Below are 24,846 nucleotides of genomic sequence, written 5' to 3'. Positions count from 1 at the left end.
TACCTGGATATTTGGTTAGCTTCATCTCCCTGTGACTGTTATTACAGTTCTTTTATATAATACTTGCAGCTAAATCAAAAAGGAGACAGCAGTCATTCGCCCTGAATCGCAACTTCTGACTACGCGTACAAACACAACTCCGCTCACACCTTCTGCACATCCAGGGTCAAATGCAGTTATAAGACTGAACAGGGAGAAGCTATTCATAGCACTACAGAATAATTTTCCTACAAGGTCTGGCTTTTTTTAAGAAAATCTAACTTTTTTTAAGATGAATGGGTAAAAGAAGGGGGAGTGGAAATTATTTTCATGTCCTGAACGCTGCTGTCTGTATAGTGAAAGTAATAAAAACACAGAAGACTGAAAACCTAAAAGTAAAGGCTGAAACCATAAGTATGACAGAACCAGTTACGTCTCACAAACTCAGAAAATCTGAGATTCAAGATCTGATGCTGAAATTCTGGTTAGGGTAGTCTTTGCATCAAAAAGATTAGTTCAGTTCTGAGCAAGCACATAGGTAGGTAGGAAATTTCATTCACTATATAGTTGTGATTGGATACCTGTTCCAATTACAAAGCCCCTTCTAAATTTGTAAGTATTTTGAGGTCCAGAGTTTTTAGAAGGACCCATCTCTTGCAATGCAATTAATACGGAACTGCAGCAAGGGTTAAAGACAATCTTTTCCCAGAGTGACTGAATGGTTTAGGTTTCACCAATGGGGAAGGTAGGTAGGTTTAGGTAGGTTTAGGGAGCCTTGGACAGGATCATCCACAAAATGTACAGTTAGGCTGAGAAAGCACAAGTAGGTAACAAGTTCAGCAAGTTAGTGAATGTCTAGAACTCACCACATTCTCCGTGACTCCCGTCCTGTTGGCAGGCTCACATTCCTCTGCGTGCCCGTTGCAAAAGCAGCTTCCCCGGATGATCAGATCATAAATAGCATAGTGGGCAAATCTCTGGGGTTTCTCTACCAATCCCGAGCCATGGCATGGACATTCCTGTCTTTTTAACAAAAGGAGGCGGAGGTTGGTGAGTTTCAGGAGATCTTGAGCCTCAGGACTATAGGGGTCTTCAATCTTGTTAGCCGGGCTTAAGGCACGATAAATCACCTGAAAGACGGAAGATTCACATCCAAGAATAGGTATAGGACTCTGCATACAGATCAAACATCCCAAGGAAATGTTCATGAAAAAGTAGTATTTCCTATTCAGATGACCCTGCATAAGCAGTTGTGGGGCTGTGACTGATGCCAGAACATTACAGCTGAATTACCCCCAGCTGGCCAAGCACAGCAAGTGTCTATGTACCTGCTTTCATCCCCTCTCAGATGTGAGATAGGAAATGCTTGAGTTTAAACACCTCTCCCTGGGATTACTGACCCCAGTCACTTCTTGCAGTTTAGCCAATGTGTGGTAACTTGTCAAGCACTGGTTGTGTTTCTAACCCAAGGGACAACAGTGTCACTCAGAGAAATCCAAGGTTTATTGACATAAATGCAGTATTAATGCCATCCAAATTTCTCAAAGCATTTTAGGAACGTGGCTTTAGCAGGAGTTTTAGAGTCAGGTACACTAAGGCACTAAGGGGATCTGTGAAGGAAGTGGAAACTGTGGTCAGGCTTTTGGCTTGGTCACTTGAGCTATATGTTAGAAAACATGGCTTGGCTTAGGATGAGTAAGCATCGAGACAACCCTGTCTTCAAACAAAGCCGGCTGGTGTATTCATTAGGAAGAGAGAAGTATCTACACTGCAACGGGCTTGCAGGACAGAAGGTGCCTTAATGCCTATTGGCAGTCAGCAGGTTGTTACTCTTTTGTCACAGCTTTTATGCTGTTTGATAGTTCTTCAGAGCAGCAACAGTTTGGTTTTGAGTATCACAGCTCTAATTTAGTGTTTAACAGTGACTAAAGGGACATGTATTTCGGCATGTGGACTGCTCTACCCTTCTGTATCTCTCAGAGTGTGTTTGTTTCTGTTGCTCTTGGGGAGAGGTTGATAATGGAGGGCTGCACCACATTCCGTGCCAGTGAACTAGAGAGCTGGTTGCATTCATTCCAGGCTTAGGTGTCCTCTATGGATATGCTAACTCTAATTTGAGAGTTGTTTTCTCCTCTGGCTGAGTTTTGCATCACAGCAGAGGGGCTTACCTTCAGGGTTCTTTGGCCATGCTTTACAAGTGGTGACAGCGTCTGACTAACTCCATTAGCAGAGTGAAAGTGTTGTTTCTATAGGGATTCCCTCCTTCTCTCGCACTTTGGTTTTCATTTTCTTTCTTTCTGCTGAACTGACCAATCAATATACTTGAAGCACGTAAAATACTTTTGCTCCTTGTTGCTTGCAGAAGCCAGAAAAGAGGTTGTGCTACATGCCTGGGAGATAATTCTGTTGCATGTTCATGGCACATGGGGAGAAAAACCCCATTAAAGTAACAGAATCAGCTGCCAGGCTTTGTACAGAGCTACATCTGGCAGTGCCACAGGAAAGGAAGTGGTACGTTTCCCACCTGTCCACAGCATTTTCTGTTTGGTTAGCTCTGTTCTTTTTTCTTTTAATTCCCTTCTTTTATACTGTCAGCTACTTACAGTAGCTGCAAACAGCCCTGTTTGGTGAGATCAGAGGTGCCCGTATTTCCTTGTTTGATAGAGCTATGGGCAGATTGCCCAGGCTGTGCAATGCAGGTGCCTACATTCCCCTGACCAACGAAACCATGACAAAGTAGCCCAGGCCTTTCCACCCCAATGTCTACATTCCCCCAGTCAATGGAACCATAAGCAAATGGCCCATTCTGTTTTGTCCAGGTGCCCAGCATTCCCCTTACTGATGGATTCACAGGACAAAGACCAAATCTCCTCTGCCCAGTTCCCCTAATCCAGGATGGTCTGATCTTTCTAGTGAAAACCAGTTTTATGAACTCTCTCTCCTTTGTCCCAGTCCCCTGTGGACCACACAAGGTGCAGTGGTTTCTTAGAGTCGTGGGCACCTGGTTGTGTACAGACACACACATCTTCCTCCCACATAGTCAATTAATCTAAGGCAAAGGCAGTGAACTAGATGCAATTGTTTTGCCAAGCCTGCTAAGCTCAGAGATCTCAAAGCAGGGTTCAGAAATAACTACTGGGATATTAATGGTTTAAAGTCCTTGTGAAACTGTTCTAAATTGGCATAAAACAGAGGAACCAAGGGTAAAGTGGTCTGTTCAGTCACTGGTTTTTATAAACTCTATTCTCACACTTAGCTTTCTTGTCTATGGCTTCTCTAATATATATGCTTAGTAAAAATGGTATCTCATTTCAGGATAGCTCTCCTGTGGATACCTAACAGATCACTGGCTGAAGAACATAAATGCAAGAGGTACTTTGCTACAGGACAAGACATCTGTAGGAAAGTAATCAATATGTCATTAGCTTCTGCAAGATCTGCCAGTGTCCTTGTCCCGTATGTGGGCTCATTGCCTGGTGTGCAGTGTGAATTCACACACCCAGTCGAGGTATTTCTATTCTTTTATTCTAGTTTGTGCGAAGTAGGGAGCTAGGTGGTAACCCACAAATGCCTAGCCCCCCAGTTGTCAAAACTTTACACGAGTTATACAGTTCAGCAAAGATATCAGCCTTCATTGGTTGCCAGTTACATATTTTTTTCATCATTTAGTACTTAGTTTTCTATTTGTTAAGCAATTCTCTCACTTCTTATCTTAATTAGTCCATGTGCTCAGTTTGTATTTCTCTTTTGGTCTTGTGTGTGTGTGTGTATGTGCATTTCTTGAGTAGGTGGTCAATGAGTCAGTGGGTGCCATCTCCCCCTGCCGGGATTACCTTTCTCCCAGCTAGTGCTTAAGTTTTTCTGAGTTCACTTCTTGTGGTAAACTTCCAGTCAGCTTATTCATCTTCTGGTGGTACTTTCTTCTTGAAGTTACTCCTTTAAACAAAGAACTTGCTGGTGCTTAACAAAATGCTTAGCAGGGCATTCAAAAATGCCTGTAACTTGAACTGTTAACAAGTCATTTGTTCTGATTGTTCTAAAGATCAGCTGCCAATCAGTGTATTTAATTTTATTAAGTGTTTGATATTAACCTCCTTATACAAGGCTGAGCAAGAGGCTTAATGTGTCTGTGCCCCAGAGATCCCAGTTGTGAACAGCTATGGATCTCCTCACAGGAGACAGGGAGGAAGGGTGAATGAGGTGAAGAACAAGACTTTTTACTGGGCCTCTCTGAAAGAAATTACTAGATAGTGGCCAAAGTGTTTTGTTTCGCTCTGTGTCTCTGGCATTATACTTCTGCTTGATGGCAATAGTCTTGCATTGTGCTATGTTAACTGTGAAGGAAATCTTGTGTATTGCATTGTGCTACTAGAAACCTATTTTCTATACAGCATGATAAGTTTAAAGAGATGGATTCATGTATTGGGATCTCCAGTCAATTATCCATCCTCCCCATGTCTTAATTGGCATCCAGATAGAACTAAGTTCTTTAGGCAAAAGAACAGCTGTTGGGTGCTCTTCTCTCAGCATAGGTCCATTTGCTTTCACGAAGCTGTATTGTTTTTTGCTTCTTTGCTTGACAGCTTGGAAAAAGGTTGGATTCCCTGTGGGTTTATTGTTTTGCAAATATTTTCATTTCTGGCCTTGAATCTCTCGAGGGAGCTTGCTTTGGCATTTTTCATATCCCCTTAGAACTCTGAACATTATTTGTGAGTAGAGATGTTAATAGCTTGGATGTCCATTAGGGACTGTGGCATCCTTTTAAAAAAAAACAGTATTCCATTCCAGTTGAGGTACAAGAGTTTGCTTGTATGATTAATTCATGACACATTTCTGTCTGGAATAAGCTCAGTGGTGAGACTGGATTTGTTTGTCCTTATCCCTCCCAAGGCAAGACTTGTTAAGTGTTAAAGATATTATTTGGGTGACATAACACTAGTGAAGTCTTTTGGGAGTGGAATTTATATGTTCTTCTCGGATTCAACAACCACTAAGGAATTAGCCTTGCTTAACTTTGTAAAAATCAAAGATATTGAGGACTTACTTTAAACAAAGACATTTTGTATCAGCAGAGTCAAAACAGATATGTTGTGCCAATATAAGCAGGTTTAGGTGAGCTGCATTTTGCACACAGGTAGCACTGTTTTATTTTGTAATTGCATAAGTATTAGCAACATTATTTCATATATGCATAAAACTGAAAGATGGAATTTCCCTCTCTCTTCCCTTCTGGAGGACATTTTCTCCTTGAAATATTGGTGGTTAAAACATTTGAGCACAAGGGAGAGTATAATGTAATCACCATCTCTTGGCTCATTTTTAATATTTGATTGGATGTTTCTTCTCACATTAAAGTGTCAGTCATTAGATTTTCCAGAGCATATGTATTGCCCTACTGTCAATAGCAATATGTTACAAACCATAAGTTATACTTATTAGTCTACTATGTGTATTGATGCAAATAATTGTAGAGTGGGATGAATTCTTAAAACAGATATGGTATCTCACCTTACATGCTCTAATTTTTTTCCCCAGAAATGCATAGTTTACCTAAAAAAACCCCCACAAACAAAACCACTAAACTTTTTTCTGTACTAAAAATATAAGATTATATTTTAAATGAATGTGTTTCGGTTTGTGGTTCCCTAAGAAAAAAATGAATGCTAAATTAGGAGACAGATTGGTGGTTGCACATATAGGTTGATAATTTTATATGCTACAGGGAAGAATTTTATTGCTGTAAAAAAGGAAGAGATGTCACTGTCACCAAAATACAAAGTTGGGAATGTGACTATTTGTCCAAAGCCCCAGCGCAATTGTTCAGTATGACATTCAGCAAGTAACTTAAGCCTTATGCTGTTCTGGTTTGCCAGTGAATTCATTAGGAATAGGAGAAGTCTGTTGTATGTCCTGCCTGCTTTTTGTAAAAATAGGATGCAGTTATTCAAATACTTCATGGAATGGGAGGAAGATTAATAAATGTATATCTGTGAAATTCTCTGAGAATCCCTAGAGATGGATCTTCAATACATGCAATTTCAATAAAAATAGATAAAAGATAGGAGTTTGGCTGTCTCAACCATTTCTGCATAAATGTTTTAAAGATTAGATTAGAAATGGATCTAAGTATTGGTGAACTCCTAGAGTCATGAGCTGTAGGAAGAGACACTCCATCTTTTCACTGTTATTTGTTCCTTTTTTTTTTACTTCACAAGCAGTGTGTTTCTGAAGCCTATGAAGCAGATTCCTTCTATACAGATAGATGTTTGACTTCTGCCTTTTGCAGAAAGGCAGAAATATGATTATTTCTTCATTTCTCAAAGATACGACACAAATTTGCAGTTTTCCTTTATATTCATGTAAAAGATATGAAGAGAGTGTAAGGAAAAAGTGTTTTCTTTTAATTAAGATGCAAGCCCTGAAAAGGCCTTCCCATAATGGCCACTGTAAAACTATTTCTCATGTAATTAAATCTATCTAGTATCAAGCTCTGTGGAAGCTCTGTTCATTTTTTTGCTGTAACAGACTGCTCTGAAATGTCCCAGTCATTTCTCTAAACATCAGTGTGCAGCTTTCATAAAAGTAGCATACACAAAGCTGCAGAAGGAAATCTGATGGTGGTTAAATCTGCTAAAGGACACCCTAGAAATCTTTCAGCTTCCATTGAACTGGGTGGAAGTTGAGGGTATTCACCACCTTTATAGTCTCAACCCTTTGTGGAAATACATCCTAGATCCTGAGTTTCCCTTATAATCAGGAGCTGACACTGGAGCTGAATGCTGAGTAGGACATTCATGCTTATCTGCATATCTGCTATCAAGCGCATATTTGTCATTCTCATTTTCAAAAGTCAATCAGCTGCGCCTCAAAAAGATGGCCACTACCCTGTCCTCTCCTGACCTTTCTAAGAGCAAGGACGTTTGGAGAATGCTGTAAGTATGCAAAGCTAAAAATGGTAGTCACTGTTAGAGGATTGGTTGAGCTGTACACAAGTTGGCACAGCTTCACAAGGGTGATATTTTATCATCAGTCAAGAGATCATCTTCATTCCGGAGACAGTGTCTCAAATTTTTGATTTCTTGCCATATGTTTTGCTTCACCATTCTTGATGCAGATAATTCTGTTTTCTTAACCTGATCTTCCAGCCAGTATTAGTCAGAAAAGATGTGGACACAACAAAGGTTTCCCCTTGCAAGCTCATAGCCTAAGGTCAAGGAATATGAGTCATAAACAGAGGGCAGTGCCAATGCATGGCCTCCTACAAAAGAAGATCCTTGTGCAGAACAAGAATTTGATATTACAAATCATCTTTAAGCTATGTTGATCATGTTGCACACAGTCAGGTTAATGAGGTCAGACATGTCTATGTGCTTACACTAGGCCCATCAGAAGGAAGCTGCAATAAAAACTCTCATCAGTGCTAAATCCTCTTCATTAAGAGATTTTCATGTGAGTTGATTTTGTTCTTAAAGGAATAGTAAACAATAGTCTCAGAATTTTTCCTACCCAGTGGAAAATATCTTCTGATTTATTTGATGGAGCCCCTTGGCTAAAATTAATTCTTCCATCTTGTGGTACAGTAGTTACTACTAAGAAGTAGTCTTTTTCCTGTTTTGAAATACTCTTTGGAGCACAAAGAAAGTCTAGCTATTCTCTTAGCTATTAGAAAGCCCATTCGGACGATTCATGGAATAGTGTTTTTCAGTCATGATCCACTGCTTCTCTGTCTTTCCAGAGAATACAACTTAGAAGCCAGTATAGAATGTAATAATTTGTTAAAGAAATAATTTGCATTTGATTTTTTTAATTTCTCTGATCTGGGTAAACTCAGCTACCGCCAAGGCAGTAGCAACTTGAATTCATTCTGTGTTTTCTGAAACAGAAAGGGTCAATATCCCCCCAGTTTGCATTTGCTTTGAGGTTATTCCAGTAATCCAGTCAGTGTGACATCAATATTAATATTTAGGCATTGCTGCCAATATGACGATGGACAAAGACCGCACAATTGAAGTTAGAGGCAGACAAATCTGAAGAGCCGTGCAGACTTTTTCTCTTCCTCAAACAAAATGTATTCTGTAGGTTCAGGTTATTTGCAGATGTAAATCTATATTTGTATGGGAAGGCAAGGTTTGTAGGGAGAAGCAGTATCTTCTATCAAGCCAGGTAATGTAGTCGGAGTACAAAATCTAGACTATTGGGCACAAAAACCTTCAGCTTGCTGTCTGTATACAGGGAATGCACAAAATTCCTTCCATTCTACATAGCACCACCTTACATGGGGATGTGAGAACATTTCCAAGCTCCCAGAAAGTGCAGTGTCCTTTTTCATTATGAGGAATGATACCTGCTCTGAAATGGCAAAGGGCAGCACGAGCAGTTCTGTGATGCAGACAGCCCAACTGGGAACTGGATTGAGAATGAGGAGACTCATTTCACTCTGCTGAATTGTCAGGGAAAGTTAAAACAACCCATCACCGTCAGTGTAAACCAATGTCAACCAAGCCATATTCTCATGGGAGAGCATCCATTTCTTATGAGAGCCACTTATATCTCTGTATCTCTTGTACATCTCTTGGCTGAAATCTTACACATGAACTGACTTGGCTAAGTGTATAGTCTCACCATGACAGTGATATGTGGACAGCTGTAGAGCAAACAGTTAGGTGTTCTTTTGCCTGGAGTTTGACAATTACAAAGAATCTGTAAGATTTATATTTTTTCACAGTTGAGACTTGGAAAAAATTAATGGCTGCAATTACACTAAGGTTTTGTAGAACAAGGTAAGAAAAAAAAAATCATTTGATACCTGCTGCCTTGTGTGTTCAGGAAATGGAGAAGCAATGCTCAAAAAAACCCCTACTGTGTCTTTCTGGACAGTTTATGAAGTTCAAAATGTCTGTGAAATAGCTCATTACAAGCCAGGTCAGAGTAGGACACTTGGTGCTCTCCTGAAGTTCACTTGCCAGGGATGAGAATGCTGGACTGGTCTCATCAGTTCAAATTCTCTTCAGAGACAAATCCTTGAGCCCCTTCATTCTTTCTCCAGGGAAGCCGGGCCTGGCAGTGCTATCTGCTTGTTTACACTGCTGGTGTTAACTGCTTCCTCTCAACTTGCCTCTGCATTCTATCTTCTCTACAGTTCAAGTTAAATGAAATGCTGAACAGACAGCCCTAGTCATAACATTCAGGCACTTACCTTCACTAGTGACTAATCCCTCCTGGAATCCTTTCCGGCTGGAAGTCAGAATAACCTGAGCATCATGGAACTTTGAGAGGCCAGTCCTGGTGACTGTTGGACAATTCACTGCACTGCAAGACCCTGCCTTTGCATCTTAGCTACTAGGAATTCAAATTTGTGATGTGCTAAGCATGTTTCTTTTCAGTGACCCCACTGCCATATGAGATCAGACCTTTAAGAAGCCACTGAAACCTCAGTGGTGACCTCTTGAATTATTGATGTTGCCACTTAATGAGGTATGTGTGTGTGGGGGGATCCTTCTTTGTTCATCAAAAGGTTTGGCGTGAATACAGTAAAAGAAAAGCCTGAGAAAAGACAGAAAAAAATGTAGATGCTTGGTACACAATCATATACATTCCACACAGAGCCCTGTCCCTTGCCTGGTTTGGTGTCTGTGTGTAAGTGGTCCCCCTCTGCCATAGCTGTTGCTCAGGGAGTCCTTGTAGATGGAGAAAGGCAGCAGAGGTCTTCAGTGTCAGTGCAGAGAAAAAGGACTTCTGTAGGGTTGACTGTGGCTTCTGTCTGAACAACCTGGTGGCTTTTGAAGCAGACAGAACTGCATCCCATCACAACATGTCTTGATCTGGCATTCAGAGTGTGTTAGAAGAGTGATTAAAAGTCTTTAGCTACAAAGCGAGTCCACTCGTCTTTGACAAAAGGCACTGCTGGGGACTTCTGTCCCTAAAGAGGTCACCACAGGATACAAAACGGAGAATGAACAGGTCTTCTGTGCAAGGCACACTTAACATGTTGCCATAGAAACCAGTTACTTAATTCAGGCATACACAATTCTTCCAGCCCCCAGTGAATTCCAGTAATGGGTTTATTATATCACACTTCATTGGTGTCATCTGTCACACAGACACTCACATAAATGAACCAGCCTTTGATTCGAAACTCCCTTCCACTAGCTAGACCCAATAGGGGAATGGTCTCCTTTTGGGTCTGGTGGTTATAAGCAGGTCAGTGTTCTACCCACTTTGCATGCTAATGTCTTCCTTTCATGAAAACATCATCTTCGATGGAGGAAAACATTTGTTTCCATTTCCTGATATTCCAGTTTATTAAAAATGTGCTCTTAATCTCTCAGATCCTTGAGTGCACATGCTGTCAGGATACAGGTTGAAACATTTCAGCTCCTGTTTTCCCCATATGATGTTTGAACTCTAAGTCACACTAATGTGTGATGCAAAGTTGTGGTAATTTCTCCATTTGTTTGGGCCAGAGTTTTGATTTACATTAGCTGACCTGAAGGCTCATTTTAGGCCCCATGACTATACAGCACAGTGTTTTTAAATTAGAAAAACAGATGGATGGACAAGTAGGTAAAAAAGGTCTCAGTTGATGCATAAGACTCCATGCAAGCATTGCCTGTAGATGCACTTACAGTAGATGAACAGACCTTAAAAAGGTGGGATTGGTTTTAGTTCATGATGTTATGTTGAAGGTTGGCATACTGAAGCTGATGAGCATAGCAGTAATTATTCTCCCTTAAGAATAGTTAAGAACATTCTCCCTTAAGAATAGGATAAAGATTAGAAGCATTTGTTTCCCGTTTAATATATCATCTCTTATAGTGATAGAAGTCAACAGGCGAAACACGGGGTACTTGGTAGGCTGGTCAGGACTTAAGACGTGCTAGTGGAGCATTTTCACTGACAAGTGTTCATAAGCATAAAAGTAGGTGTTGACTTTGTGGTACTTCACATGAAGCAAATGATGTGTAGGCAATTGGCAGTGAATAAATTGCTCTGCCTCCTAGACCAGAAATCATCAATAGAGCAAGTTTATTGCCAGAATAGTTAAGATGAGGGACCTAGGATCTCAGCTAGATAGATTCTAGCTGCAGAAGTACTCTGGATCTGAACAGGAGTAAGGGATTTAGTAAATGCTGGAGTAAAAGAAAACTGCAGAAGAGACATTAGGTAGCCATCTCCTTGCATTTCTAGAGGACTTGTTCCCGAGTGCATGACACCTTCTGTCTCAGCTGTACCTTATCTGAAATGGAATGGAGATGTGTGAACCTGTCAGAGGTAAAAGATAAGGGATAATCTACAAGAGACAGGGGATACATCCTGACTTACTGATACTTTATATTCTGTTGTGATGTTGTCACATCACTCACCCAAATGTATTCTGCTTACATTTTAGTCTCCTAAAAGTTTCTCTTCTGCCAAGTTTCCTGTCCTGCTTCCAGGAAAAGCCTCTTTCAGTGGTCTTGGAGGACCACCAGAGTGTGCTGACTCAGGGAAATACATCTCAGTTGTATGTAAAGTTACATGCAGGTGCATTTAAGTTATTGCAGCTCTATTACCTTGTCCTATCGTGCCTACATTATTCAGTTCTGGAAGCCAGTTGACCTGAAATCTTGTTTTATGATGTGTCCCACATGGGTTTTAAACCCAAGTGTTCTTAGAAAGCCATCTCTTTTTTTGATTCCTTTTGTGCCCTGTTAAAAAGGAATTTGTGTCTTTTCTCCAAATAAATGGGACAACACCCAAGAAAAACCTGAGTGTCATGCAGTAGAAATGACTTCAACCCTTTCAGCAGAGAAAACTGGCATTTATCTCAGAGCGTTAATTAGCATTTAAGTTGGAACGTTTTTGATCATTTCAGAAATGTTGTCAGCTTGTGATGTGAGCTTCTCAGCTTAGCCAGAAGCAGTAATTGGATAGGTCAGAGTGGAGGTGAACAAGAAGCAGAGAATACTGCACAAAGTAGTGGTGGGGATTCAGTCAGCTTCCTTCCAAGTCAGTTGGGAGTCAGTGTTTTTCAGGGGATGCCCTGGTGACATTTGTGACACTAGGTATAAAACTGCAGTTCTGAGATGCATGGGCAAAGCTCCTGTGAGACTTGTAGCAACAGTAGCAGTGTCAGGCAAATCTGATCAGGTATCACTTTAAATAATTACACTCTGCCTTCCTTTATTTTCAGCCACAAAAGAATCTGCTGTGTCATATTGCTGACCTGAAAAGCCTGATGCTTTTGCACCCTTGTCACAGTGGCATTTTATGGATTGATTAAGAGGTCTCCGTAAAGTCTGTCCAGAACTTCAGAATCCTTTTGGACTGGATGTGCTGTGAAACAGTATTTGCCTTGTTCACTGTTACGTTGCCCTGAGATTCCTGTGTGCTGCTTTAAAGCTTCAGCTCTCCATCCTGTGGAGGAAGTGACCTCTGTATTTATTCAATTCATGTAACAGTCCATGGAACTATTTGGGATCTGCAAAGGTATGGCCTGTAAATGTATGACTGTTCTTGCTATTAATATTGTTTTCTAGCATCTACTACCACAGTGTAGATTGATGAAGCATACACAAACTCATTTCTGTGTAGTTGCTGCCCAAGTTGACAGAATGATTTTGACAGTTGTAATCACAAAGGCTTGTGTTGGATGAATGTTTTATTATTTGATTTTCTGCCATCCACTTCTCAGATTTGTTGTAGCAGCAACACATGGTCTTCATGATATTCCCCAAGGTTAAGTAAGCACAAAAGCCAACACAGTGCAGGGCAATATGGGATACTGTACTAGAGAAGGAAGAGTTGTTTTGCATTTAAGGCCAAGGCATTTGCCTCAGATCCTGTATTCTGTTCCTTACTCAACCAGAATATTGTCCTGTTTTACCACAAAACACTTCACCTTTCTCTGCTGCCCTTTCCCCTTCTGTGAAATGGCCACAGGACCATTATATGTGTGCTGAAGATCATTAAAGGATCTTGCAAAGTACTTCCAGATTTTTGATTGGGAGGCACACAAGAGTGGAAAATTATACTAGTTGCTTGGATTCTGTATTGATATAGCAAACTGTAATCTCTCTACAGAAGACATTTGGCTTAAACATATCATGCTAACTGAGCAGCAGAATTACTACTCCAAGAACAAGACAGTTGAGTAGTCAGATGATCTGCTCCAGATTTGTAATATGCAGAGGTTTTTCCTAGTCTGTTGCACAAAGATGAACTCAGTCTCTCCTTACTGCTGTTTCCGTGTCTCAGGTATAGTACATTAATTTCTTTCTTTTCAAGTGCATTTTGAAGTACTCTGCTGAAAGCACTGTGTTTTTTGAAGCCTATCTGGACCATTCACGTCACACCTGAGCTTAATTTGCAGCAAAGTTTTACTGCCAAACCTGCATGATCACTTCCAGACAAGGAAACCAAAAGGATTGTGACTTCTCTAAGGAAGAGAGAAGGAAGTGAAGGCACTCCAGCTTCTGTTGTGACTATAGGAAGGTCTTATAATCTTCCTTTGTGCCTTTATGTCTCCTCTATAAAATGATACCAATGATATTTACTGTCTTTCCCATCTAGACTGTTTCAAGATTGATGAATGAAAAGGGTTATGACTAAACTACGTATCTGATTACTAAGTAGTCATTAATGTTCTTGTCAGAGGAATTTATCAGAGCAATTGCACATATATTTTAGAAGAAAGCCTTCCACATATGTTTAATAGCACAATCAAATATTTATACCAAATATTTATACCAAAGAAGGGTATACCCACTGTTGAATAGTGAAACCTGGTTGCTCCCTTCCACTTCCTGCATCTAAACGGTTTCGTTTCCGAAGCCTATGGCTTGATATGATAAGAGCAGTCACCTCCAGCAAGAAAAGTCACATTAAACTTAGGGGAAGGATGTATTTAAAAGTCATCCAATCATCTAAGACTTTTTATATGGAGAAGAAAAAGAAAGACCATGCAGTTCATGTCATCCTAAAGCAGGAAAACCAGACTTTACAAATGTGTATTTCCCTACATCTATTTTGTTGGAATTCTAGTTCGGTTATTGGCACCTGCAATGTAAGATTAGGCAATGTCAATCCTATCCTGTGCAGCTGTCATAAAAGAAAGTTGTTAAAGATTTTTCGTTAATTTTCATTGATATATAATTTCTCTTCTTCTTCCCCATTATTTTCTTAACACAAAGCCTTTGGGGTTGGGCTACCTTTCATAATTTATATGCACAGTATCTCTCTGAGCGTATACTCGCTGATTTTCAGCCAGTCTTCAGGTGTTTGACATTAAACTTAGTCCAAACCTCAGTTATTGCTTACCTCTCCTCTGGTGCAGGGCACTGCATCTGAATACCTGGAAGTGCACATGGAGCCTTCCTCAATGAGATCATCCTGGAGCCCAAAAGTCGCTGTACAGTTGACAGAGAAATACTTGTAGGGCCTCCAAGTCTGCCCATAGTCCTGGGACCTTTCCAACACCATTGCGGCTGGGCGAGGTGACTTGAACACAGCGATGACATGGGTCAGGTAGAATTCTGTTTCGAAGTCCAGTCTGATTTCTTCCCTGTGTACCCCTTGGGCAGACTGCCACCACGAAGTGGGGTTTGCAAAGAAATCGTCTGTCATGTCAGCAGGGAGATGGGAGTTATCAGGCTGGTTGGCATTGCATTTGGTGCAGTGAGGCTGCCCACAGCCATGGGAGACTTGATGGAGGAGATTGTGGTCTGGGTAGAAGCAGTACAGTTCTGTACTGTTCTGACCACACGTGGTGAGAGTGACTGGTGTCCTCCCTGTTGCAAGGTTTCCCACTGGAGGGTTGCAAGAACGGCCATTACAGCGGAAGGCTCGTAGCCTCATGGGATCTGAAAGACAGGCAAAAGAAACACAACAAGTAGGATTTCACAGATAGTTCTCAGGCTGTAACACAGGTGACCATGCAGATATTTGGAGTACTAATGTGGGGACTGACATCAAAGAAGACTCCTTCTAAGGAGAGCTACTTCATCTTTTCACACAAAGCTACAAGGGAATTTCTCAATAAATCTAGTCCTTGGTGTTGGTGCTTAACTCAGAAACTGAGGTCTTTACAAAATTCAAGCTTATGGCGCTTAACTTTCTCTTGAAAATGCAGTTGCATCAATCTATAGAATTTTATGTTTAACCACAGAAATCTTGTGTTTTCTTAACTTTCACTCTAGTAAACTCTGTATCTGAGGACTGAATCTATTCAATGCATTTATTTTCATTCTTGCCAGAAAGAAAAGTCAAACTGTACTACACACTGTAGAAACATTAACAAAAGAGATGATTCCTGCCCAACAAAGTACAGACACTAATTACACATACAAACACGTGCAGAAAGCATGTTGCTCTATACTTATGCATTACTGGTGTAATTTTGAGGGGTGTTGAGCTTCTACTTCTGTTGAGATCAGCTGGAGTTGTCAGTACTTAGCAGAGCTGAAAATCAAGTCTCACTTTTGTTTAAATACCTTTGACATGGAGGTAGATGACTATTACTTTGTCTGCCAAGTTTGCCAATACTGGCAAATTTTTGCTATCTTCAATGTATGTATCTACCTATTTCTAAATTAAGAAAAGGTAGGGATAACTACAAAGTCTTAATATTGTTTGGAAATCAGTAGTGTCCTATGATACTGGAATTAAAGGTCGTTCCAAAACCGTATTACCATACTGGAGAAAACTGCTTTTCCAATGACTTACAATGTCCTCTTTGCAACTTAACAGTCTAGAAGGAGTTAAAGACTGACCTTGGAAGGTCATAAATCTAATCCAAGAGGTCACAAGTCAGATGACTGGATCTCAGTCCTACAGGAAATGACCCTTCCAATGAAACATAGGATGACCATAAACCCTGGGTAATCTAAGAGCAGTTCAAAGGCCAGCTATTAGTTCAACATTCTAGGTCAAATTTTAAAATCCCTACTTGGTTTATTATATTCAGCCTTTCCTCAGGAAAAAATGGTTTTAAAATGAAGTTAAGCCAAATGAAAGACTCTCTAGTTCAGCCTTATAAAAATACTCAAATCATAAATGTAGTCAGATGAATCTAATGTCCTTCTTTCCAAAAGGAATCCTTCAGATGAAAAAATGTGTCCTGTGTGCATGGTTTTGCCTCTGAGTTGCTTCTGCCCTTAGTTCCTTAGGGACATTTCTGCACAGGCCAGAAGAGAAAGGTCAGAGATGGACATTGTTTTGGAAAACACCTCATGCATTTTGCTTCCTAGGATTAGGACACAAAATGAAGTTGCTGTATGTCCACTGAGTCCCATTGACCAAAGGCATGTGCCATTTTAGCTTACTTACAGTGTAAGGTAGTCTTCAAGTTCAGACAACAAGGAAGCAGATTGTCCAGAAATGCTCTTGACTACTCTTATGAACAGGTGGAAGCCACCTTCAAAAGAACTTGGACTTAATGTGTGTTTGCCTTACAAGCGGCGGCCGCCTCAACAAAAGAGGGGGTGTCTGGAGACACAGTAGGTTTCCTGCTGATGGAAGTTGCCTCCTACCAGTGGCTGGAATAGGCTGGCTGGGATTTTTTTTAGTATCCCAATGAAGTCCTAGGAGACTGGCAGAGTTTAGAAGGCAGCAGTGCCTGACTTACAAATGAACCTAAGAGTCCGTGGATCAAAGGAACGAAAGCTGCCCCCCCTCAGTCCCACCTCCACACCCTGTGCCAGCACAGAGGTGAATCTTCATGAGAGAGGAGGACTTGCAGAAGTCAGCTGAAGAGGAAAGGAGAGAAGATAGGGATGTTTGGCTCTATCAGTTCTGTTCTTTGCTCCCCCGCTTCAACTGAGCAGGTATTCTTAGCACTTCTGGAGATCCTCCACTAAGCCCTCACACCATCCTCACTGCCTGATGACCATTTCAATGTAATTTCTTTCTGATCATGACCATCTTACTCCATCTGAGCCTAGTGTGGTTACAGGGGAACACTAGGAGCTCCAGAGATTTTATCTGGGAGGTTCCTTGCAATTTCTGTGAGTCTTTGGGTTTTCACAGAAGTTGTTTAGACCTTCCTCCTTTTTGCACAGCATCTGAAATTCCAAATTTTTGTCTGCTCTGGAGGGTGAATTTCACTGGATCATGCAGAATTCTCGAAATAAAGTTAAACCTATCCTTGCAGGTCAGGAAAAATAGAATGAGCTACATACAACTGCATGCCTCAAGAACGTCTTTGCATTTATGTTCATGTCTAAGCTGTTCGGTAAAAGTTACTGAAAATAAGGAAAACAAAGCAATTTCTGTGTTTAAAGTAGATTGGATATTAACTGATTTTGCTCAGTGCTGCAGAAAGGTGTCATCTTTACCTCCAGTGAATTTAAGTGGGACTGCTCTTACAACTGGGCTTTGAACAAGCATTAGCTCTGACTGAGAGTCAGGTTACTTAGTTTTGATTAAGAATGGGTCCATGTTACAAATGCTGTTGTATAATGGATAAATATACCACATAAGTAAAAGAAAGTCCATCTTTATTGATGGATCACACCACTGAAGCTTTCATACAGGAAATGGGATGCTGGAGTTCTAAATTTAAGGAGTTATATAGGGGAAGCTTTGCAGACGAGAATGTGAGAAAGTAAAAAAGGAAACATTTTTTAAAGGAAATGGCTGCTTTTTATCTTTTCCATAAATGGGCTATTAGTCTGATATTGAGTTTTTAAGCTGTTTTTATCTGAACCTGCAAAAGGAAGAAAACCATGGTTGTTCTCCTGAACAACAGTCACAAGAAGGTTTATCTGCTCTGCCTGCTAATGCAGCAACATCAATAAACAGTTCCTGTCTGGACTGCTGTGTCATTAAGAAAATGAGAGAAGAACAAAATGCAGATTAGCAGAACAGAGTTTGAGAGGAGAGAGATTGGAAAACAAAATCTGCAGTCGATTAAAAGCTTTTCATTTAAAGAAATCAATTGGCAGAACATTGCTTGGCCACGAGGATAGTGCAGCCTGCCCATCACTCACTGATTCTGTGGAATCAACATGAAATGTTGGATCTGGACAGCGAGAGGGGACTGCTGCAGAAGAGAAACAGCAGCCAGGCGAACAAACAACTTACCCCAACTGCCAGGAGGACTCACTGAATAATTCATAAAGAACTAAACAGTTTGATTGCGCATGGGCACTGCCTGTTATTATGAAGTTGATTAGCTTTTGCTCCGTGGAGGATGACTTGGCTCCATAAAAGGTATGATTAGTTTATTTGTTTGTTTTCTGGTCCCTCAGAGCTGTGCCACAAAGTGGCAGGTCAATGGCACATGCCCAGCACGTGTTATAACAATGGCGTTATCTGATGATTAGGGAATCATACAGTTCGAGGGAGGTCATACTACTGATATACCTGGACGCCATTTCAAACAGAGATCTCTTACTTCAGAGCCTTGTAATGCAACAGCACATTGTGGGCATTAACTAAAAACACGTTCATTTTTTTAGCGTTATTTTTCACACTCCACTGGATAGATAACATGAGAAAGGTAATATGGCAACTCCATCAAAGCCTGCTGATGTGACTGGAAAGATGCCTAATATTTTCTGAGTGATTTGAATTGGAATTTTTATTTCTTTTCCATATGCAAATCTATGATTTTGTGTGTTGTAGTCTCCTACAGTGAAACAGGAGAGCGAAATTCACAGTTCAGAGCAACACGTAAACTCTAAAACCTTTGGACATCTTCTGCTATGTTTTCAGTGGAGCAGTCTCAGCGTGCGTGCCCAACCTGGATTTCACTTGTTCTATACCTGTTTAACTTTTTTCTTAACAACCAAAAACTTTTCAATGTTCTTCTAAAGCTAACCACCCTGGGGACATTAGTTGCTTAAGTTTTTGTTAATCAGACCTGGAACTTTACCCCTTGATGCTGGTGACAACGGGAGTGCTATAGAACCCTTTGGGTTGTTTGGGGCCAGCGTGCGATGAGTTGGGCCAAGTCTTCACCCATTTATGGGTGGCCTGATGTATTTCGATAATAAAATAGCTTTGATTCCTGGAATTAATGAGCCACTGGAGGTGAAGCTCTGAGTGCCAGGACACCAGGCTGGCTCCACTGGGGACCGAAGAGGCAGACCCCGGGTGCGGGCTCTCCGCTGCGGCCAGCCGCCTGCGCGCATCCCTCCTGGAGCAACCGCGGGCTCCGCCACCGGCACCTTCCTCCGCAGACGGGCGGAACGACCCCGGCCCGGAGGAGACCGGGGGGCGGGCTGGGGGGACCGGCCGCTGCCGCCCCCCGGCCGCCCCCTTTTGGCCGGCTGCCCCCGGGAGCGCGCCCGGCCCGCGGCCGCCGCAGCGGGAGCCCGCGGCGCTGCCGGTCCTGGGCAAGGGGGTTCAGAGCGCTGCAGTTTGTTGGGGGAATAACGCCCTCCCGCCCGCGTGAGGCTGCGGGAAGGATCGCCCAAGGGTCACGTCCCACACTGTAAAACCTAGGCGGCCCCTCCAGCCTACCCACTGTGGTCCTTCCCCCTCGGCATGATACTTAAAGGTCTAAGGAGCCCATCTTGACAGCCCTTCTCTGTCCAGCGGTGGCAGAAGGCAAGTACTGCACTCCCCACACAACTGACCCATCGCTTTCTTTCGCTTCTGACCAGGAGGGATCAACTGTAGGGCTGAAAAAGGGATTTACCATAAAGGCTAATAAAGTGCGCCAAAAACACGCTTCCCTATACACCACTCTGCTCAGGAAAAGTCTGAGACTTCCAAATCGTCCTACACAGATGAGCTGAGCACTGTCCCAACTAACCCTGGTCTGAGCAGTACTGACCCTGCCTGTAAGAGGACCTGTAAAATTTCAAGGTTAATTCGAGATTTTTATATTGCGTCTAAAAAAAAGAGGGAAAAAAGAAAAAGAAACCAGAATGAACAGGGAACCCTTGTGCTCTCATGGGCTGATGGTTTGTGCAACCTTTTGACCAAGCCATGTGCATTTCTTTAAAGTGACATTGAATTGAATCCTTAGCATCACTACCTTCAATATCCAATTATTTTGCTGTTGTTCACTGTGTCTTACACCATTATTCTGAGTGTGTTTAGCTTCATACGGAACACACTCCCTCACCTCAAATTCACTTTCCAAGCAGTCAACTGTGGGCTGCATTTCTTTGAAGATTCACTTTCACTTTGTGAATTCAATGCAGAGCAAATTTAGGCTAGTTTATAACAAGCTGCTTTCTTCAAGAGTATCAGCAACTTTACATGAGATATCTGCAATCTTTATGTGCTGTGTGTCAACATATGTATCCTATAGGGAGAGTCCTAGCCTGGGAAACTAGTGAATGCCCAAGATAAGGCATTAAGAGGACTAAAGACATAAGTCCTCCCTCCACTCATTCCCTGTCATGTTGTGATAGACATTCTTTTCCCCAAATGAGTCAGTGAGGGGATTGTAAATTTATGAGCCGTTTTCAGTTTTTAAGAAAATATCTCTTCCAGTTATGGAAATCTGATGTCTGTTATCAAAAAGGTTCTAGATAGGGAGTAATCTGAGCTGAAGCCATTTGATTTGCCTTTGACTTTACTGGAGGTTGCAGGGGAGCTGAACACTTCACTTTCAAATCAGTGCATGAAGAGCATTGGTCCTGTCCTAATACTCGGAGCACACAGGTGAAATTTAAACCACTGGTAGGCTTTCCTGTACAGAAAGAGAGATCCCAAGCCAGTATCTCAAAGGAAAAGTCAGCAAGGATGTATTGTTGTTTTATCAATAATTATTTTTATTTTTTTACCTGATCTTTGTAATTCATCCCTGTTAAACTTAAGGTTGTGTTAAACTACAGCAGAAAGAAAAAAAAAAATCTAATACTTTGCTTCCTCACCCTTAAGGAATTTGTCTCCATCATAATCCAGGTGATTTTAGGACCCTATGTAAATACCATTACAGTTGTATCATTCCTATATATGCTTATTTCTACGCCCACATATGCACACACAACTAATCAACTTCTCTTTCTGTCCTAATCCATTTTTTCTCTAATGCTAATTTAATCTCATCCACTGCATTTTAACTATTAAGTCAGGGAATACGCGGAATGAATTGACCGTCTTGGATAAATGGTAATTCCTAAACAGTGTCTCTGACTTCTAATGATGCAAAAATTAAGTTAACAGAGAATAATCCAGATTCCTACAGTGCTGCTGTCCAAGGATGTTGTTGTCTCACTCTTGTCCTGCCTAGGAAGGCAGTGTTTCATCCTCAGAACAAATATCCAGCATATCTCAATCCATCTGCCTCTTTCTCTCTTACTTTTCTTTCGTTTGCAAAAATAATACACTTTTTTCTTTTAAGGATGTATGAAACTGTACATCCTATGATAAGTCTTTGGGAGGGGACTGAGCTATAAAGCTGTGTATTGCAGAGAATAAGAAGCATTTGTATATATTGACTAACCCAGATTCCTTGTAAAAATCCAATCTAAAATAAAGCTGTTGACATAATTTTTTTTAACAAACAGATCCGATTTCTATCCCATTTCCCCTTGCTACCCTTAGGATAAATTGTTTCAGAATGGCAATATTGATTTATTTTGCTTACCTGCTTCCCCATGGCCAGAAATAAAACAGTCCAGGAACACAATCAGCATGATGCCTTTATGCTGCATGGCTGTCAGTAAAATAGCTGTCCTCGGTGAAGCAAAAAAGAGCTGCAGTAATTCTACAGGTTTGGTGCTTGCATGGCTTTTCTGTATTTTCTTTCTTTCTTCCTTTCTGCTCACCTTCCTCTCAGTGTAGGGGTCAAGGCTGCTGTCTCATTCTTCTTGTTCTCTTTTGGGTCCAGAGGTGGGTTGGTTGTTTTTTTTTTTCAGGGCTGAGATGCCTTCTGGGTGTCACCCGTACATTGCTTCCAATAAATAAATAAATAACAAGGATTTTCTGTGTCTTTACCCCTCTCCATGCAGCGGGCCGGGGACGTTCACATCCCTGACGCAGCCCCTCGAATGCACCATCGGGGGCTGATGCGACGCGGAGAGCTCTGTTCAGTCCGGTCCTTTGGGGTTGTTTGGATGCTATTTCGAAACTTTCGTTTCTGCTCCTTGCTTTTGGTGGAGCTTGGTTTTGGCTGTGCCTAGCTTCCCCCTGGCAACCTTCCCTACCCCCCCTCGCACCTCCCGCAGCCTGCTGCTACCCGGGGTAGCGGTGGGGTGCGGGCTGCGGGCACCCTGCTTTGTTAGGAGGGCTGCCCCGGTACCTTCTCTCCCTTCGCTCCCTGCAGCAGAGGGTCATAAGAAGAAAGTTGGCTTTCCTCCCTGAGAGATGATGAGAAGCAAGTGCTTTCTTGGCTCTTCTCTCTTTTTATTTTAGTTTGTTTTATTTTATTTGATTTCCCTCCTCCCTCCGCTGTCACGGAAGCCACTTCTCCCCCACCTCCGAGGGATTTGCTTCACACAGCGAGCGCCGGGGGATGAGAGTGAAAAACAAACCCGCCGCCAGCTCGGTGCGGTGCCCGGGAGATCCCCGCCGCCTGCTGCCGGCCCGCGGCTGCCGCCCGCCACCGGGGGCTGCGGCTGGGGGGGGAGCGCAGCCCGGGGCAGGGGAGGCTCCTGGGCGGGGGGCGCGATCCCCAGGGAAAAGGGGGGTGGGGTGGGGTGGAGGATCCCTCCTCCCGCCTGCTGGAGCGAGGATTGGGGCTGGGGGCTTCCTTCCCTCCCGAGGGCTGGGTAGTTATCTTCAAGTTTTGCCTCTGCCTCCCTTCGAGCCTCTAGCACATCTCTTAGTCCTAACGGGGCAGCTCTCCTCTCCGGTCCTGTCTGGCTGCAAAGGGGATTATTATAACATGTGATCTTCTTCCTGTTCTTTATATGTGCTTTTTTTTTTTTTTTTTTTTTTTTTTTTTAGGGTGGAGGAGGAGGATGTGTCGGTTCCGCACCTCCTGGTCGGCCGGGCTCGGTCCTCGTTGCGCTCCGATGCAGGCGTTGTTTTCCAGCCGCATCTTCTCCTCCAGGAGCCCGTGCGTGCGGGTGCGTGTCTGCGGGTGCGGGTGCGGGTGCGGGGTGCGCAGCCCGGCCGGCCGGCCTGCTGTCCTTGCAGCACCCTCTGCCAGGCGCCCGGCACATGGCACCTGCCCTGCGGCGGGGCACGGCGCGCAGCCCCCCCAGGCACCCCCCAGGCAGCCCCAGGGCGTGGGGAGAGCGGGAGGGGGGCTTTGGGGGTCTTAGGTATGGCTCACAGGGGCAGAAACACCGGGTTTCTTTACATAATTATAGACATGTCCCAGGCATCATATATGACATGTATGTCCCAGTCACACATGAGCTGGGACAAGGCAGGCAGTGAGGGGACTTGGGACTTCCCAGGGAAGCCGAGGTGTCTGCTCTGGCACCACTGACACCCTGCCTGCCCCAGCCAACACCAGGCATGGCCCTGAAGTTGGATTTGCTCAAGTAACTCCAACACCAAACTCCCAGGGACACAGAGAGGCTCCGGCATATAGCGATCGGAGGTGAAAGTGCCCAGCCCTAGAAAGAATTTTAATTCAGGGAGTGAGTTCCCCCTGCAGCTTCATTCTTTTTTTCTTCAGCTTTCACAGCAGCACACCACCACTAACTTCTGCTTGATGTCACAGAGGGAAGCAGGTCCGGTGGGAGTCCAAATGTAGATGAGGTTTTTCCTGTGCCCATGTGTGTGCAGGATCAGACCTTACAGGGATTTGGAGAATGTGGGTCATACAAAAAAGAATAAGGAAAGATTTATTTCCCTTTGGCATGGAAATGCTTATGTAAGGCAGGGTTATTTAGCTAGGTTTTGGGGTAGAGTTTTCTGACTTGACCCTTATTCTCCTTTTATGTATATATTTTAATAAGAAAACCCAATAGAAAATTTTCAGACAGGAAGGAGGCTTTTCTCTCCTCTTTTTGTCTTTGCTTTTTGTTCGAAAACAGCTAAAATACTGTATAATTACAAAACAAAATTCTCCTGCCATAAATGACAGTTAGTATCCTTCAGAGAGTTTGAGTCTGCTGTGCGCTCAGCTCCCCTGAGATGTTCTGAGTTCTTTCAACTCAAGCATCTTCAGTGGGAGCTGGGGATGTGCATCATGTCCTAGAGCTAAAACTGACGTGACATTAATGAGATGCTATAATTTAATAATTGTGCTTTCTTGTCATCGCTTGTTGATTGCTGCCTTTGTGGGAAAATGCAGTATTTTTTAACTCCTAGGTTTTAGGCTCATTCCTAACTGAAATGTTTCTCCTGGTTAATTTCATCAGGTTTTAAACTATGGCGCTTGAGAAAATTCCTTGGCCAAGAGTTGTAGTTCCATGGGTGTAATAAAGATCAAGAAGCTCTTGTATAGTTTAAACAACAACTCAAAATGGAGAGCAATGTTCATGTGCACTGTAAGTGGACAACCAAAATTAAGTACATTAATTTATATAATATTGTGATGTCTGGATGGCAGTACCGTAAGACTTTATAGTTGTTGTTGACTGTGGGATATAAAAGTGACTTAGAACTGAAAGCCTTAATTCTTCCTCGCAGTTACTGCTTGTCTTGAGAAAACCACTACCAGTGCTAATGAGTACATTTCCACTTTAATAGTACTAAAATCCATTCATCCAGTGAGCTAAGAGGAGCTAACACCTAAAGGGAAAATTTTGCTGTTATCATTGACAACCACTGCTGTCTAGGAGATGAATTGATGAGATCTGAGGAACGGTTTATACCTAGAGGTGTCAAACAGAAAATGCCCATCTTATCTGAATAGTGATGTAAATAATAATTGTTAGCTGTAGTTAGATCGTAAACTATAGAAATGTAAATGCACAATCTTTGAGGTCTCAGACATCCAGACCATGACCCTCACTAGAACATTGGGGGAATCAGATGATTTGGAAAGTGACTGGGCTTGCTCTAGTGGCTTAGCACAGCACCAGCTGA

At 42.4% G+C, this 24,846-nt stretch overlaps 1 protein-coding gene across 1 annotated transcript in view; it reads right to left on the bottom strand.

Moving 5' to 3' along the window:
• Window positions 1-22,786, bottom strand: part of LOC102059267 (netrin-4-like) — a 55,973-nt gene extending 33,187 nt beyond the window's left edge. The window contains exons 1-3 of the mRNA XM_005432530.3: window positions 21,506-22,786; window positions 14,278-14,819; window positions 846-1,109 (exon numbers count right to left, since the gene is read on the bottom strand). Coding sequence (XP_005432587.1) covers window positions 846-1,109; window positions 14,278-14,819; window positions 21,506-21,572 — 873 coding nt within the window. The 5' untranslated portion in view covers window positions 21,573-22,786. The remainder of the gene's footprint in view (window positions 1-845; window positions 1,110-14,277; window positions 14,820-21,505) is intronic.
• Between the last annotated feature and the right edge of the window lie 2,060 nt (window positions 22,787-24,846).

The sequence above is a fragment of the Falco cherrug genome, chromosome 4 (genome assembly GCF_023634085.1).
Source record: "Falco cherrug isolate bFalChe1 chromosome 4, bFalChe1.pri, whole genome shotgun sequence".
NCBI lineage: Eukaryota > Metazoa > Chordata > Aves > Falconiformes > Falconidae > Falco > Falco cherrug.
The sequence above is the reverse complement of the archived record's forward strand: the minus strand, read 5'-3'. Positions and strand labels throughout refer to the sequence as shown.